The sequence below is a fragment of the Lactuca sativa genome, chromosome 1 (assembly GCF_002870075.4).
Source record: "Lactuca sativa cultivar Salinas chromosome 1, Lsat_Salinas_v11, whole genome shotgun sequence".
Lineage (NCBI taxonomy): Eukaryota > Viridiplantae > Streptophyta > Magnoliopsida > Asterales > Asteraceae > Lactuca > Lactuca sativa.
This window is the reverse complement of record NC_056623.2, coordinates 235,556,408-235,572,260: the sequence shown is the minus strand read 5'-3', so window position 1 is coordinate 235,572,260 and position 15,853 is coordinate 235,556,408. Positions and strand designations below refer to the sequence as shown.

The 15,853-nt window shown below is 36.3% G+C and overlaps 2 protein-coding genes across 3 annotated transcripts; one reads left to right on the top strand and one right to left on the bottom strand.

Moving 5' to 3' along the window:
* The first annotated feature begins 2,118 nt into the window (after positions 1–2,118).
* On the top strand, positions 2,119–4,340 carry LOC111896268 (uncharacterized). Of its 2 annotated transcripts, none has more exons than XM_023892275.3 (3): positions 2,119–2,324; positions 3,151–3,980; positions 4,066–4,340. In XM_023892275.3, exons 1-3 carry the CDS (start codon positions 2,305–2,307, stop codon positions 4,140–4,142), a joined length of 927 nt encoding a protein of 308 aa, XP_023748043.1. In that variant the 5' UTR covers positions 2,119–2,304; the 3' UTR covers positions 4,143–4,340. The 2 variants fall into 2 exon arrangements, with proteins under 2 accessions (XP_023748043.1, XP_042751859.1); XM_042895925.2 differs by having other exon boundaries at positions 2,121–2,324; positions 3,141–3,980.
* Positions 4,341–5,585: 1,245 nt separating this feature from the next.
* Positions 5,586–9,900, bottom strand: LOC111896266 (RNA pseudouridine synthase 6, chloroplastic). The gene is made up of 9 exons (XM_023892272.3): positions 9,366–9,900; positions 8,985–9,116; positions 8,390–8,644; positions 8,135–8,216; positions 7,802–7,917; positions 7,575–7,629; positions 7,065–7,176; positions 6,129–6,298; positions 5,586–6,003 (listed from the first exon to the last, which is right to left on the bottom strand). Exons 1-9 carry the CDS (start codon positions 9,611–9,613, stop codon positions 5,746–5,748), a joined length of 1,428 nt encoding a protein of 475 aa, XP_023748040.1. The 5' UTR covers positions 9,614–9,900; the 3' UTR covers positions 5,586–5,745.
* Between the last annotated feature and the right edge of the window lie 5,953 nt (positions 9,901–15,853).

The window sequence follows — 15,853 nt, the reverse complement described above, 5'->3', positions numbered from 1 at the left end:
GATTGTGTAAATCATTCATTCTTATATATGTGGGCTTATGATCCAAGATTCCTTATGTTGGGTTTAACCCATGTGGTGACCCATGGATCCTCCATGGAGGTTAAAACCTATGGAGCATAAGGAATGGGTAAAGTCATGGGTTACATGGTGTAACCCTAATGTGCACACTATATAAGGACCCTTTTAGCTCAAGAAATTGGCACTAGTGATACATATGTGAAGGCTAGCCGATTTGAGCATGGAGTGTCTTCTCCTCATGGTTATTCCATGTGTTGGTGATGTTGTGTGAACCATTTGAGGTGTCACACTTGGGGCACTAGGCTCTCAAGCTTCATGGAGTCAAGCTACATCAACAAGGTATGTATTCTATCCATTTTATTACCCAAGTATCAAAAGGTTGTATGCTAGTTAGGGTAATACCTTGGAATATTCATATTTGCATGTATAATAGAGAAAACATAGATCCAAGGTATTTAGGGTTGCATGTACACTTAGGAGTGTTAGAATGCTCAAAACCCAACATTACAACGGTCCAAAGAGTGCACAAAAGGTTGTGATGAGCTTTCTTGCTTCTCAAAGTTCTTCTCATTCCTTCAATAGGTGAAACAACCCACCAATGACACAAAATGGTGAGAAATGAACTAGGGTTTGGATGGGGGCTTTTCTGGGGGTGATGGAGGTTGAAGGCGGTCGAAATCCTAGCCCCATATCCTTTATATAAGGCCCAAAGCCTGAAACTTAGGGTTTTATGCACATTACGACATCGCGCCGTGGCCTTTTAATGAGTGCCATGTTGTGGTGACATGGCACTACCATGTCGCGGGGAGGCAAAACTCAAAATCCAAGTTTTTAAAACACAAGGAACTTCAAAAGAATAATACATGGGATACTGATGTTACACCTAACATGGTTGTGTGATTGAACATATAACACATGGATGCTATGTGATCGAACAGATAACACATAATTGTGTGATTGAACATACAACTTACTTCCATCTTGTTACTTGTTACTTGCTTGGATAATATACCATACATATGGTAACCAAAAACTAATCAAGATATGAGGGGAGTATTTTATATACAATCAAACATCTAAACTACAAAAATGGCATTAAACTCAAATCACGATGGGGTTTATATGAAATATAAAAGGTTTAGATTTACATAGATTAAATCTATAACTCTTCCAAGATAAATTTTGGGAAAATTATAAATGTTCTAAACTTTATTTTCTCGAAAGTTCCGCCACCCTTTATATAATCTACATTTTCATCCCCTGAACAACCATGAACAATCAATCATTTTGTTTTCTTGAAAGCTCTGTCATACCTCCGATTGCTTAATGTTCACCCCATTAAGGTTATTCCTTTTTGAGAAGTTCAAGTATGATATTCACTAGACAACTCGTAAATTCATCGATCTTCCTTAGCATTAGTTTTTTTAGTACTAAAAACATATAAGACATCTTTACAAGCTTATCTGCTGATACTGTTTTGAATTTGTTCATTACCATATCATTTGCCTCAATTGTTACTTTAATTTTCAATGTTTGCCTCAATTTTGTTAAAACCATGTTGAATTTCGTTCTCCAAGGTTGTTGTTTTGATTTTTCTAACGGATTTCAATAATCAAATTGAACATCTAGTGATCATGAGAACTAAGGCTCAAGATTTCATGTTTGATCCCCAAATATTTATTTAACAAATACACAATCCAATTATCCACTTATTATAATTCAATGTACAAAACCATCTTGTGCAAACTATTTTTACACATGAATTTGTGAAATCTTAACTCACTTGAACAAAAAAACACGTAAGTATGATTCTAAAAGTAAAGTATATGACTTATAAATTGCTCTCAATGTAAGACCATAAATTAAGTTCGAAGTAATATGGCTTCCTTTTGTTTACCCACGTGAAAACCATGAAAACCTTCAATATCAATTTACTTGTGATCTGTCATTCAACATACGCTACTTTGAAACAACTAGTTATTTTTGGGTTGATACTGAACAAGAAAATACATCAAGGGTAAAAAGTGTAAATACCTATAACTTCTTGATTTTCTTTCTTTGAATTTTTATTTATTAATTTTCCATTTCAGTTATATCATCCTAAATATCAGTTACCCTTGATAGTCTTTTCCTTTTTCAGAATCAAAATCAAAAATATGAGATTCATATTATTTACTCAAACGATCCCCCTTTTCTTATATGTTTCCCCACAAATAAAATTACATTATTTTGTGATAAAAAAATGGAATCGCAACAGATTTTTCTACATTCATATGCAACACTCTCATGATCTCAATTTTTCTCAAGTAAGTTCTTCGAATTAATCTCTGTAGTTTTGCGCGATTGTTTCATGTTCACGTAATGCGATTAATGTGAAAGATTCTATCAGATTTACGCAATTCGCTGTTCAGATTTTGATTATCAGCGCATGATTCATTTATTCGATCTGTTTTTATATGCGAGATTTTTTTAGGGTTTTAATTTTTATATGGGCAGTGAGAAAATTACGAGAATCGAAGGAAATAAATTATCTTAAACATCGTACTTTTCAAGATTTCAATGCAAAAATACTATCTATTGATAAAAATTCAATGAAAAAACATAGAATAATCAAGAGTTTTGGATATTTAAGAGCCGGATAGAATTCTTGCATGATGGTTAAGGTTTTGTTTCGTGTTTTATTAAACGGAATAAAGTCTTAATCTACTAATCTGGTAAGCTATATCACAGGTATATTTTTTTACCCAATGTAGATAGACTTAGCGTATAAAGACTAATAAAGTCATGGAAAGAAAGCTTTTCAGGTTAAGTCCTGCAATTTTACACAATTTACCCAAAGTTAGTCACCCAAATATACTTTTGTTTTCTCAAATACTTTTTATAATTTTTGTGCTTAAAGCTAAATTTTTATATATGTAGAAAATGCAAGGTGACTATCTGTAGTTAGTTTGTCATCAAATTAAAAATAAAATAAAATGGAAGTTTACTATTTGTTATTTGTTTTGTGACATTGACACTGTGACCCGTGTCTGTCAATGTCACGTACATGTCACATACAGTTATTGTTACTGTCACTGTTACTGTCACTGTCACTGAATAACAGTTGATTTGCTTGTATAAAGAATTTTGCAGAATGAATCAACAAAACATATCAAAGACACCCGACCTCCCAGTGAAACGTAAACGCGGTCGTCCACGTAAGGATGAAAGCATGCCAAGACCACATCCTCAACCACCTCCACTTCTGCCACCGGTAGCTCCGGCACCACCACCACCCACCTTCCCAACCACCATCCAACCACCACCACCAACCACCGTCCTTCCTCCGGTCGACCACAACATGGTCGGACAGGCGGTTACATGCATAATTGATGGCATTTTCGATAACGGGTACCTCCTCTCGACCCGTTTGGGCCCCAATAACTCCATCCTACGTGGCATTGTTTTCCAACAGGGGCATGTGGCCCCCGTGACACCGGAAAATGACGTGGCACCCCACCTTGAGATGTGCACCAGAACCGAATTTCCGATTCCGCCCGCGAATCCTAGAAACCCGGTGCAGTTTTGTGCTCCGGATCAATCAGTATGCGTAAAGCAAGCGGGAGAGACGGTGCAAAATTACCAAAATACCCCTCAACCGGAAAATCTGAGATTGGTTGAGCAAGATGATGTTATGCAGGTTTTTGAGGTTTCTAAAGCAGCACCGGAAGAGGTTCCGAAAGATTGTGAAAACGAAGATGTGGGATGTGATCCAACGGCTGAGACTGAGAGTTTTCCGGAAAAGGAATCCATGATTCCGGGAGACGTCTCTGGAATGGAATCTGAGCAACATGGGAATCAAGATATTGAGAAGAAGGATGAGGGTGAGCTGCGTGTAAAGGAACCAGACGAGCTTGTAACTCCTGTAGGGGCAATTACGGAAAATCAACCATTGTTGGGGAAGGATGAGCTGCAGGAAGAAAGTAAAGAACTTATTATCTATTTATGTTATAATAAGTTGATAGTAAAAAGGTTAATTAATTATTCCATAAAACCTTGTTTTTGCAGGTGAAGTGAACAACAATATTGATGCAACTCAAGCAGTGGCTGTGGATCTTTCTTTAAGCAATTTTTCCGAAATTTAAAGCAATTAATTAGTTAATGGAATAGGTAAAATCAATTAAGAGCTGTTTTTTTTCATCTTATGTTGAGGCAAACTGAGTTAAATACCTTCATTCATTGTTGATACATTTTAGCTTTGATTATATGCATTTGAATCTATCTTGTTAGTTTTGGAACAATCGGTCTTCGATTTATTAAAGATTTTTGAGGGGATTTTCTTATGCGATCTTATTCTTGTGGTGGATTTTAATTGTTGATAATGAATCTGAATCAATGGTGATGAAGAGTTTATTTTATTTTATTTTTTCTGATTGAAAGTGGTGGGGATTTTGAACAATTAATGTTTGGGTAGTAGCAAAATAGATTTGTGGAGTGGACTGGATAACGTAGCAAAATAAGTAAATTTTTGTGACTAGTCAAGAGAATTGATTAAAAAAAACTACAAACTTGTCTTGTGAATTGATTATTTTAACCTTTTGATAGTTTATGTTTGTATTATTTATTTGCAAGGTTGCGGGATTTCAGAATGGAATTATGTTCGTAATAAATAATCATTTGTTATTCATTATTGTTATAAAACAAATTATATATATATATATATATATATATATATATATATATATATATATATATATATATATATATATATATATATATATATATATATATCACTTAATTGAAACATACATCTTTATTCATTCGGTGACTTTACTTATACAAGTGAAGAAAAGAAAAAGAAAGAACCCCTTAATCAACGACTAATTCTTTCATAAATGTTTTTATAACCCATCTTAGAATTTGTAATCGTGAGTATAGTTATATCTACTTTCAAGAAGCAAGAAGTAGATATAAAAGGGAAAACGTATGCCCAAAATGACAAAATGCCAATTGTTTCTGGTTGCATAATGTTTTACTATATTTGGGAATTTCAAAAAATAGGATGGTTGTATAAGTTTTGTGCAAGGATAATACCAAAAAGGTTAATCACTATAAAATGTTATTTTTGCAAGCGAATGAGGAACATTGATGCCAATCAAGATCCGAATCAAGCAATAGCCATGGATCTTTTCCAAGCAATATTTCCGAAATTTAAATAAGTTAATCGAATACGTAACATCAATTACGAGCTGTTTTTTTCGTCTTAAGTTGAGGCAAGCTGACTTAAATACCTATACAATTTAAGCTTATGAATTTGATTTTTGAACCTACCTTGTTAGTGTCGGAAATAAATAAATACAATATTCAATAGAAGACGCAATACTTGAATGTAACATATTTAATGTGTTGGAGCATGATTGCATCATAACTCATAATTTATATTAGTCGCATAAATTGGAAAAAAAATTAAAAATATCGTTATATAGAGTGGTAGGAAATGAAGCATTGTTGCATAAATATACATTATTTAATCTACATATTTTTGTTTTGGAATGAAACTTGGTTTGCACATTTGGCCAAAAACATAATTTAAGAAAAAGGTAAAACATCATTTCATAATAAGATTAAAAAATAAAAGTAAAACGCTATAATTGGGTAGATTTTTCCCATAACAAAAAGAAAAAAGGAAGTAAGATGCTATGAATATGATACACAATTGAATCAAAGTACATTGCTATATTGCTGACATTACTGAGTCCACCATGGAGGTCCCGCCTGATACAAGTGGTGTTGTCCTTCATCTTCATCCCATGAAATTTGAGAAGCTTGAAGGCCAATACTCACACCAGGTTCCTTCCCGTGTTTTGCAGCCCACTCTTCAATGGCGGAATCACTTTCAAATTGTTTTTTTAACTTTGCGGGTCCCACCAGCTCTGCGATTACAGCTGGCATGTACATCGAGTCCCCCACTATTGGTGCACCACATGCTGCTAGTTGAGCTCGAATCTGTAACATAATAGTTACATGTGAATGTTTTGATGGATTTCACTTTTAAATGTAATTCAATTTCATTCTAATAAGTAAGTATCAGGAAAAGGCAAAACAAGTCCCTGAGAAATTATAATATGTACCTGGTGAGTACGACCAGTCAAAAGGTTGATTTTGCACTCGAATGCAAACTCTTTATTCGGCCAATTCAAATCCTGAATTCCATTCTCTTCTTCAATGGAAGCATTTGGCCATGGAACTTTCCTGCATTCCAGGACCTCCAATTGGCACAGATTCCATCCCGGAATGAAGTCTGCATGTTGGAAGAATTTGTAAATGCAAGAAATAGCAACGTACTTTTATTTATTTGTTTATTTATTAGAGTAAATTACACCAATGGTCCTTATGGTTTGGGGTAGTTTTCACGTTTGGTCCCTAACTTATTTTTTTTTAACTCAGAAGGTCCCTACTATTCGTTTTTGTTGCGTGTTTGGTCCTTGTCTTACCTAAAAAGACTATTTTGCCCTTAATTTTTTAATTTATTTAAATAAACACACCCCCAACCCCATTTCCACCTCACCTTACCTTGCCTTACCTTACTTACCCCACTTTATTTAAATAAATCAAAAAAATCAAGAGCAAAATAGTCTTTTTAGGTAAGACAAGGACCAAACACGCAACAAAAACAAATTGTAGGGACCTTCCGAGTTAAAAAAAAAAAAAAAAAAAAAAAAAAGTTAGGGGCCAAACGTGAAAATTACCCCAAACCATAAGGACCATTGGTGTAATTTACTCTATTTATTATACAATCTTACTTTCAATTGTTTTCTTATTAAAATATTCTACTTTGAAAAATCTACCTCATTATATTATAGCATTGCGCTTTCATTTTTATTTTATTTTTTTTCTAATTAGTAACCGTTGGAAAATCTATCCAATTATGACACTGAAAATTGTTTTGTATTTGAATAATGATATGTTGCTATAACCGGACATATATTTCAAATACAATGTTGTAAAAGAAATAAAAAAAAAATGCTATAATACACGAATAAACTGAAGTATGTTGTTATTTTTACCTTGGGAAATAATTTTTGGAGCCTTTCGAAATGGTCGCATGTAATGGGTCATGATGCCAGGTGGCACATAAGCAGCAGCAAGTGCAAGATAAAGCTTCTTCACTTTTTTCTCCTGGTGGAGAAGACACCCCGTCACTTACAATCATAAAAACAGATTAAAAATAAGTCAAAATACAGAAAAACAGTTGTACTTTCACAATTTTATCAACCTAGTTTTTCTGTAATGATTAGACCATTATACTTTTACTGATGTTTAAAAGGATCATTTCTCAGGGGCATAATACAGAAAAAAAAGCAAAATGTGGTTCAGGGGCTAAATCGGTAAAATGGGGAATTATGTTTTTTTTTTTAAACTAGGTAACATGGAAAATATATATAATGTTTTAATCACTACAGGAAAAAAAAAATTAGTTAAGAGACTAAATTGATAAAATAGTAAAAGCAATATATGTGCTTTTCTGTATTTTACCATAAAATATATAAATTGATTAAGAGAGAAACTAAACTTACCCTGATCATTCTATGGAAAACTGAACAGTAGTCCTTAGTTCTAGCTAGCACAACACTGCAAAACAAGATGAGATTAGTTGAATTTTTATTGGGCAATTTATATAAAAGCCACTATATTTTGTCCCTTTTTACGGTTTAGCCACTAAATTTTATTTCAGTCAATGAAAGTCATCCATTTTTGAAAGAAATATCTAATGATCTGATTTAAACTTCAAATAATAAAATACCAGCCTTCTGTGCAATTATCAATCTGGTGAGTTGTCTTTAAAGGAGTAGTTAATTTCAAGGCACGAGTAGCAAAATTTGCACAAGTTTCTTCAATGTTGTCTGTAGTTCCACCCACCTAACAAGAAAGGATGTGAGTAAATGTAAATCCCATATTTATCCTCGTAAAAAGGAAATGGGACAATTTCATTTTTCCTCAAATTATATACATGACACCCATAAGTTTGGTGTAAAATTTAGGGTTTAACAAATATGTTTTAATCTGCAAGAAGCAAAAAAATATGATTGTATATTCCATGAGAGATAAGATGAAGAAGGAGAAATGATTGACATACTGATGTGCCAGCTGGCTTGTTAAGAACCACATACGACTCTGTCACAGCAATTATTCTTGACTTCCAGTCAATTTCATAGCATCTACACAAGAATTAACAGCTCAATATTATCACAAGTTTCAATAAGTAACAATGTATTGTTCTAACATATAATCTTTGTTCCAAATAGAGTCCAAAATAAATAAACATAACACTAAAATAAAGCATGTTGCTACTCATATTAAGGGTATAATTGTAATTTCCTATATGAAGTACCTTGGAAATCGTTTTGGACGTACATGCACCCTTACATAAGTCCCGGCTTCAACAAACTCATCAACACAAGTAATTCTAAAAGTATTTTGTGCCTCTCTTAGGGTTTTCCCTTTGAGTGAAGGTCTCTTTCTTAGGAGGGACGGATTGGTAAATTCTTTATACAATCTGATTTCTTCCATTGTTGCAGTTGAAGGAGGCTTTGGGCATACAAGGGCATAGTACACTGCTCCAAAATGAATAAGATCTGCAACATACCTTCAAAGTTCAACATGTTAATAACAGTAATATTTAACCAATAATAGCAAACTATTTCCTTTCCAGTTCCAATAGTTTAATAATTTGAACACAGGTTTGTTGTTAGTAGAGCCCAGTTTCTCAATTGTTTCATGAGTACAAGTTTTTATTCATATAGAATGGTGTTCATTTGCAAGGGTGATTGTGAGTTGTTTGAATCATAACTTTGAGATAAATGGTTTTGACAAATACATTCAGTGAAAGTAAAAGTGAGTCATCTTCAAGAAAGATGATATTTTTGTTCATAACAAACTTATATTTATTGGTATATAGGAAAAAAGGAACATATATAACAACTTACAAGGGTGGAAGATCCAAAGCTTTGGTAATGAAGTCAAGAACGGGTCCTCCTTCTTTAACAACTAAGTGCTCAATGTTTCTTGGCAAAACATTCTCTGCAGGACATGGAAGCAAGCGACCATATTCTTCATGGCTGAAGAAAAAATCGGTATGTTTATCAAAACGAAACACCACTTAGCAACTCCAAAAATGGTAGACTACGTCTTTTTTGAACCTACGATAGATTCCGATAACTATTGAGTTTAGATTCCATATCCAAATACCTGTCTCAATCCTACTGTAAGTTTTGTAAATACTAAAGATTGCGTACAAGTAATTATAGCAAATGACATAGCCAGCTGTACGTATGTGCTCTGTTTTTAGTATGCTTTTGGAAAAGTACCGTTTATGACTGGGAGTAGATAGAGTTGAGGTAACTGCTAGAGAATCAGGGGAATCGGATGTGAAGGCTCTGCTATTGTTTTTCCGGTGAAAATTCAAAACGGAATCCCAAACTGAACAGCAAAGCCTCCTACTTTTGGGGCGGTGGTTGGTGACAGCGGCTGATGTTTGTAGTATTGTGACAGGGATGACAACGAAGCTTCGGTACTTGGGGATCCGTAGTAGTGACGAAACCTTCGCCATTTTCATTGTTGCACCTGCAAGAGCTTAACAGAGCGGTCGTTTGTTGAGAGAAAGAAGATGGCTTGATAATAAAAGGTAGACGACTAATACTCTAGTGTTTGGTAGAATTGGATAGTATAAATAATAAGGAAATGAGAAATCAATTCTTTATCAATCTAAACAAATCTCTATTTTTAGGGGAGAAGATGGGAGAAAGGGAATGAAAGGTACGTAGAGAATCTGAAATAAAAAGGGCGAAGAATTAAACCAAACCCTCCTTCTAGCCCTACCAAGTACCAACTACATCTCGTACTTCATCTCATCTCGACAAAATCGATGTAGCTATTTATCTTCTTGTGGGTATCTGGGAAAAACATTTTTGGGAAAAGTTTCAAAAACGTTTTCTTACTTTTTTTAAAAAGTCAGTTTTTCTTCTATAAAAAATCTAAAAGGAGCTTTTACCAAACATGACTTTTTTAAAAAGTCAGTTTTCCTTCTATAAAAAATCTAAAATGAGTTTTTATCAAATATTTTTTCTCTATTATCTTTTTCCAAAAGTCCTTTTGCTCTCTCAAAAGGTATCCCAAACACCCATTTGGTTTGCCCTCCGGATCGCATTCATGCCTACAAAATCACAATTTTGTCACCAAATGATAGAAAGCCAATTAGAAGAGGCTAGTCCCCCCATAACTAACACCCTGCTCCCTCGAGTTCTAGAGTAAAGAAAGGAAATTGGTGGAAATGATTGGAAAGTAAGAGAGATTGATGCCCGAGTTCATTAAAGAAGGAAGTGGAATGAAATGAAAGGATCCTCCTAACTTTCCTTCCGATTTGGGAGGATTTAAAAAAATAAAAAATAAAATGTTTAACTTTCCTTCCATTTCTCTCCGATTCGGGAGCACAAAAGACAAACTTGTTTTCCTTTGTTTTCTCTTCTTTTCTCTCCTTACTTTCTTTTCTCTTCTCTTTTTTTCTTTGCTTCAAATCAGGAGCCGGGTGTAAGAAAAGAAAAGGCACATTTGGAACAAATTTCTGTTCTTTTTTTTTTCATAAACTCAGATGCAATGACACGGAAAAAATATGCTTATGTGGAGTTTGTTAGAAGTCGGTTGAACTTAGCCGATCTTTTAAGCAAAGGGTTATGTTAGACCCACACTCAATCCGACCCATCAACCTGAACCAATTCAGATTAATCAGGCCCAACATGATACAACCAGTCTAATATCTGACCCGACTTTGTTTTAATTCAGTTCCAACTTTTGTTTTATTTTGCATTTTTACTTTATGTTTGATTTTCTAGAAGCAGTCGTTTTTTTTAACGCCCCATGAATGTTGCATCATGGGTGGTTACCGACTTGCTGTTTTGTACCTGTTTTGCAAAAGAAGAGAACTGTTTTTGGTTGGGATTTGATTAAGTTCTTAATTCTCTCGTTTGAAAAGAGAACTTTTCCATTGTTATCTTAATTTCTGGCAGGGTTAAGAAGTGATCTTTGGAAGCTAATTTAAAGCTATGTGGTGTATCTGTATCGTAGATTCAGGTTGGTGTTTTGCCAACGAGATTTTTCGAGTGGTGTAATTGTATCTTAAAGGATCTGTTGTTTGTGTGTTTGCATTTAATCGGGTAATTTTGATCTTATCTCTAATTGTCAGTCTATCATTTTGGTATCAGAACGCATCATGGATACCCGAAGTAGTACCGAATTAAAGAAGATTGTGGAGCTTATGGAAGCTGACAAGAAGGATGTGGAGCAACATATGAAGGCGATGCAAGAACAGATTCAAGAATTAATTTTTTCCAACAACCGGAGGCAGAGTGGTGATAGCTCCAATTTCGGTGAGTCGGTTAACAAAGAAGGAAACGACGGTTGGCGTACAAATGACATTAAGGTTGACATACCTGAATACGACAGAAAGCTAGATCCACATGAGTTTTTGGAGTGGCTCCGGACTATAGAACTGGTATTCTATTACAAACAGGTCACAGAGTGAAGTCTCTAACTATGACAATCCATTCACACATGTCCACGCAAATCAAGGAAGCCCAAATAGAAGCCTTAAAATCTGAAAATGTGGCAAGGGAAGCCTTAAGGGGAATGGATAAGAAGCTTGAAGTCAAGAATGATGGAGTTCGTTACTTCATGGATCGGATCTGGATACCGAAGTTTGGCAGATCCAGAGAAGTCGTCATGAACGAAGCCCATAAGACACGATACTCCATACATCCTGGCTCCGATAAGATGTATCTCGACCTCAAGAAACTGTATTGGTGGCCGAACATGAAAGCCGAAATTGCTACCTACGTGAGCAAATGTCTGACGTGTGCCAAAGTCAAGGTGGAATACCAAAAGCCCTCGGGATTGTTACAATAGCCAGAAATACTCGAATGGAAGTGGGAGCGGATAACCGTGGATTTCATAACCAAATTACCCAAGACGGCAAGCGGACTCGACACCATCTGGGTGATCATCGACATGTTAACTAAATCCGCGCACTTCCTACCAATCAAAGAAACAGATAAATTGGAGAAACTAACTAGAACATACCTCAGAGAGATTGTACGGCTGCATGGTGTGCCCATATCCATTATCTCGGACCGAGATAGTAGATTCACCTCAAGGTTCTGGTAGTCGCTGCAAAAATCTCTAGGAACAAGACTAGACATGAGTACTACTTACCACCCACAAACTGACGGCCAAAGTGAGAGAACCATACAAACCCTAGAAGATATGTTGAGATCTTGCGTAATAAATTTTGGCAAGTCATGGGACACCCATCTACCATTGGTCGAGTTTTCGTACAACAATAGCTACCACACCAGCATCAAGGCTGCCCCGTTTGAAGCCCTCTACGGCCGTAAATGCAGATCACCTCTATGCTGGGCTGAAGTGGGTGACACACAACTAGCAAAAGGACAAGCAACAGACAACACGCTCACTGGGCTAGAAATCATAAGGGAAACTACGGAGAAGATTGTTCAGATCTGGGAACGACTGAAAGCATCAAGGGACAGAAAAAATAGTTATGCGGATAAAAGACGGAAACCCTTGGAATTCCAGGTTGGAGACCATGTCCTGCTAAAAGTCTCGCCCTGGAAAGGATTAATACGTTTTGGAAAGCGTGGGAAACTGAACCCAAGATACATTGGACCATTCGAGATCCTTGCCAGGATCGGTCCGGTGGCTTACAAACTTCGATTACCTCAGGAACTCCACAACGTACACCCTACCTTTCACGTATCAAACCTAAAGAAGTGCTTGTCCGATGAGACCCTTGTCATCCCTCTGGACGAAATTGCAATAAATGAGAATCTTCAATTTGTAGAAGAACCAGTAGAGATCATGGATCGGGAAATTAAAAGGACTAAACAAAGTTGTATACCTATTGTAAAGGTCCGCTGGAACGCCAAGCGAGGACCTGAATACACCTAGGAACGCGAGGATCAGATGAAACAAAAGTACCCGTATCTCTTTCCTAACCCGTAAACTCTGTCTTAGATTTAATTTTGGGGCGAAATTCCTCTAACGGGGGGATGATGTGACAACCCTATATTTTTCCAAAAGCAATGCAACACTCAAAAGTCAAATACAACGAAACTATTTGGAATCAACGAAATTAGCCTAAAAAATAAAGTGTTCAAATATCTAAACTGGGATGCATCAAATGTTAGATATCGTGCCAAGGTTTCCAAAAGCATAAAGAACATTCGGAACCGGGTTATAATGAAGAATCTATGACCACTCAATTATTCACGACACACCCGGTAAAACATTATTTAACGTAAAAAGTGAATTTCCAATAAAATGCATTTTAGCCTTAAGTATCTAAACAGAAGTTGTAGAGTTCGTTAAACTGTAAACGTACATAAAAAGATCGCCCAAATTGGACCTCGTATGAAGAAGTTACGAATTTTCTAAGTTTCGTAACAGCGGTAGAGAGCTAAAAACTCGAATTAAAGATCAGACGATATTTAGCTAACGCAACCTAAACGAGAGTTGAAGGTCTCCACAATAGGAGTAAGATGATAAAAAGACAAACGAAAATAGACGTCGGATAAAGAAGTTATGGATTTTTAACGGACTTTAGCAGTCCCGACCTATTAAAAACATAGTATTAAAAATAAAGTCAAAACTAGCCGACGGAGTCTAAATGAAAGTTGTAGAGCATAATCTCACCTACGCGTGGATATAAAGAACGTGAAAAACGGAGCTTGTACGCGAAAGTTATGGAATTTAGAAGATGGAAGCCAGAATTACGCCCAGCGTAATTCAAGAGTACGCCCAGCGTACTCAGGTGCAGGGTCAAGTCCCATCGGCTGCAAGCTCTACGCCTAGCTAGACCCAATTCGTAAGCCATGATGCAAAATTACGCCCAGCGTAACCGAAGTACGGCCAGCGTAACGCGTACGCCCAATGTACTCCGGTGGTACGCCCAGTGTACTCGCACCTTCAGCCTTATAAATAAAAGGCATAAACTCCGGATTTTGGCACACCTCTCTCAAACTTTCACTCACTCTCACACACTCTTACATACCAGAGACCATCCCGACACCCTCGGTTCCACACTCGAGCCCCCGACGAAGGTTCTACGCTACCTAGATCCCCGGGAAGCTCGAAGACGCAGCTTTCCACAGTTGAAGTTCTGCCCGACTCTAGCCTCACTCTCTTCAAACCAAACAAGTGAGTTCATACCCCTACTTTTCAAGTCTTTTCATGTTTTAGGGGGGGGGGGGGGGGGGGGGAATACAAGTACAATATAAGTAAACATATCATTTTATTTAAACATAAATGCAACAGCTATCTTATTATTTTTCGATACCAACATCTTACTTTACGTATAAAGTTTAGTATATCACCAAGTTATTTTCACCAAATGGAACATACTTTCTGAAAAAATATAATGGGTATAGTTTGCGAGTTATTCATACATTCTTATGTATACATCTTGAAAAACGAAATACTTTCATCTAAAGTGAAATAAAGACTTTCTTATCGTAAATCTATTTATACTAAGTGATGTGAGATATTCAAACTTCAACGTACTCTTACGTATGCATTTCAAGTCCTGTATTATAAGCCATAATCTCTTGGAGGGAGAGCGTGATACTTGTGTATAGATCTATACGGGATTGACAACCCTACACCTAAACTGTTAGCTACAGTTAGACCGGCAGGTCTGGGGTGACAAATGTCATAACACTACAACACCTGAAGAATGTTGTTACAGGCAGTCTGTGTCAATAGTATGGTTATAAGACTCACACAAAAGTATAAAAACAAGCTTGATTTACGAGATTCATACATGCATTCAATATTTACATTATTTTGAGTACAAAACATATTTTTACATTTAAGTACGAAGGATACTAACGCCCTCCAACCTTGGGAACTTTTCAAACTATATGTGGCAAATATTGGATTTTCTGAAAACCACGTTCATCTATTTTCTTCCAAAAAGACATACTTTTTCAGTACAAAACACTTATGAACTCACCAACTTTATTGTTGACACCTTTTCGAAACCACTTGTATTTATCAGGGAATCAGTGATACAGGTAACTACCAACTTTTGAAGAAGGAACACTAAAGGCGTTTATTATCAAACATTTTAAATCATCATATTGTAACATTCTTTTGGAAACATGTATAACACAACAATGTACGTTTTATTATATATATGATGGTTGTGTTACTTTCTTTACGATATTCAATCGTTATGGTGCTACGTGAAGTCATCCACCCCCGAATGTTTCCGCCATTCTGGTTTGGGGGTGTGACAAGACTACACCTCGCGCAACCAGAACTCACACTTAGAGAAATTGGCGTACAAGCTCTCCCTCCTCAGAGTATCCAAAACCTCCCGCAGATGCTTCGCATGTTGCGCCTGCGTCATGGAGTAAACCAAGATATCGTCAATAAATACTATCACGGACCGATCCATCATCGGTCTACATACGCGGTTCATGAGATCCATAAACGCGGCAGGGGCATTGGTGAGCCCGAAAGGCATCACCACGAACTCATAGTGGCTATAGTGCGTCCGGAACGCAGTCTTCTGTACATCCTCCTCTCTGACCCTTATCTGATGATATCCTAAATGCAGATCAATCTTGGAGAACCAAGATGCTCCCTGTAGCTGGTCAAAGAGGTCATCAATCCTCGGAAGTGGGTAACGGTTCTTCACTATTACCTTGTTTAGCTCCCGATAATCTATGCACATGCGATGCGACCCGTCCTTCTTCTTAACAAACATGATCGGGGCTCTCCAAGG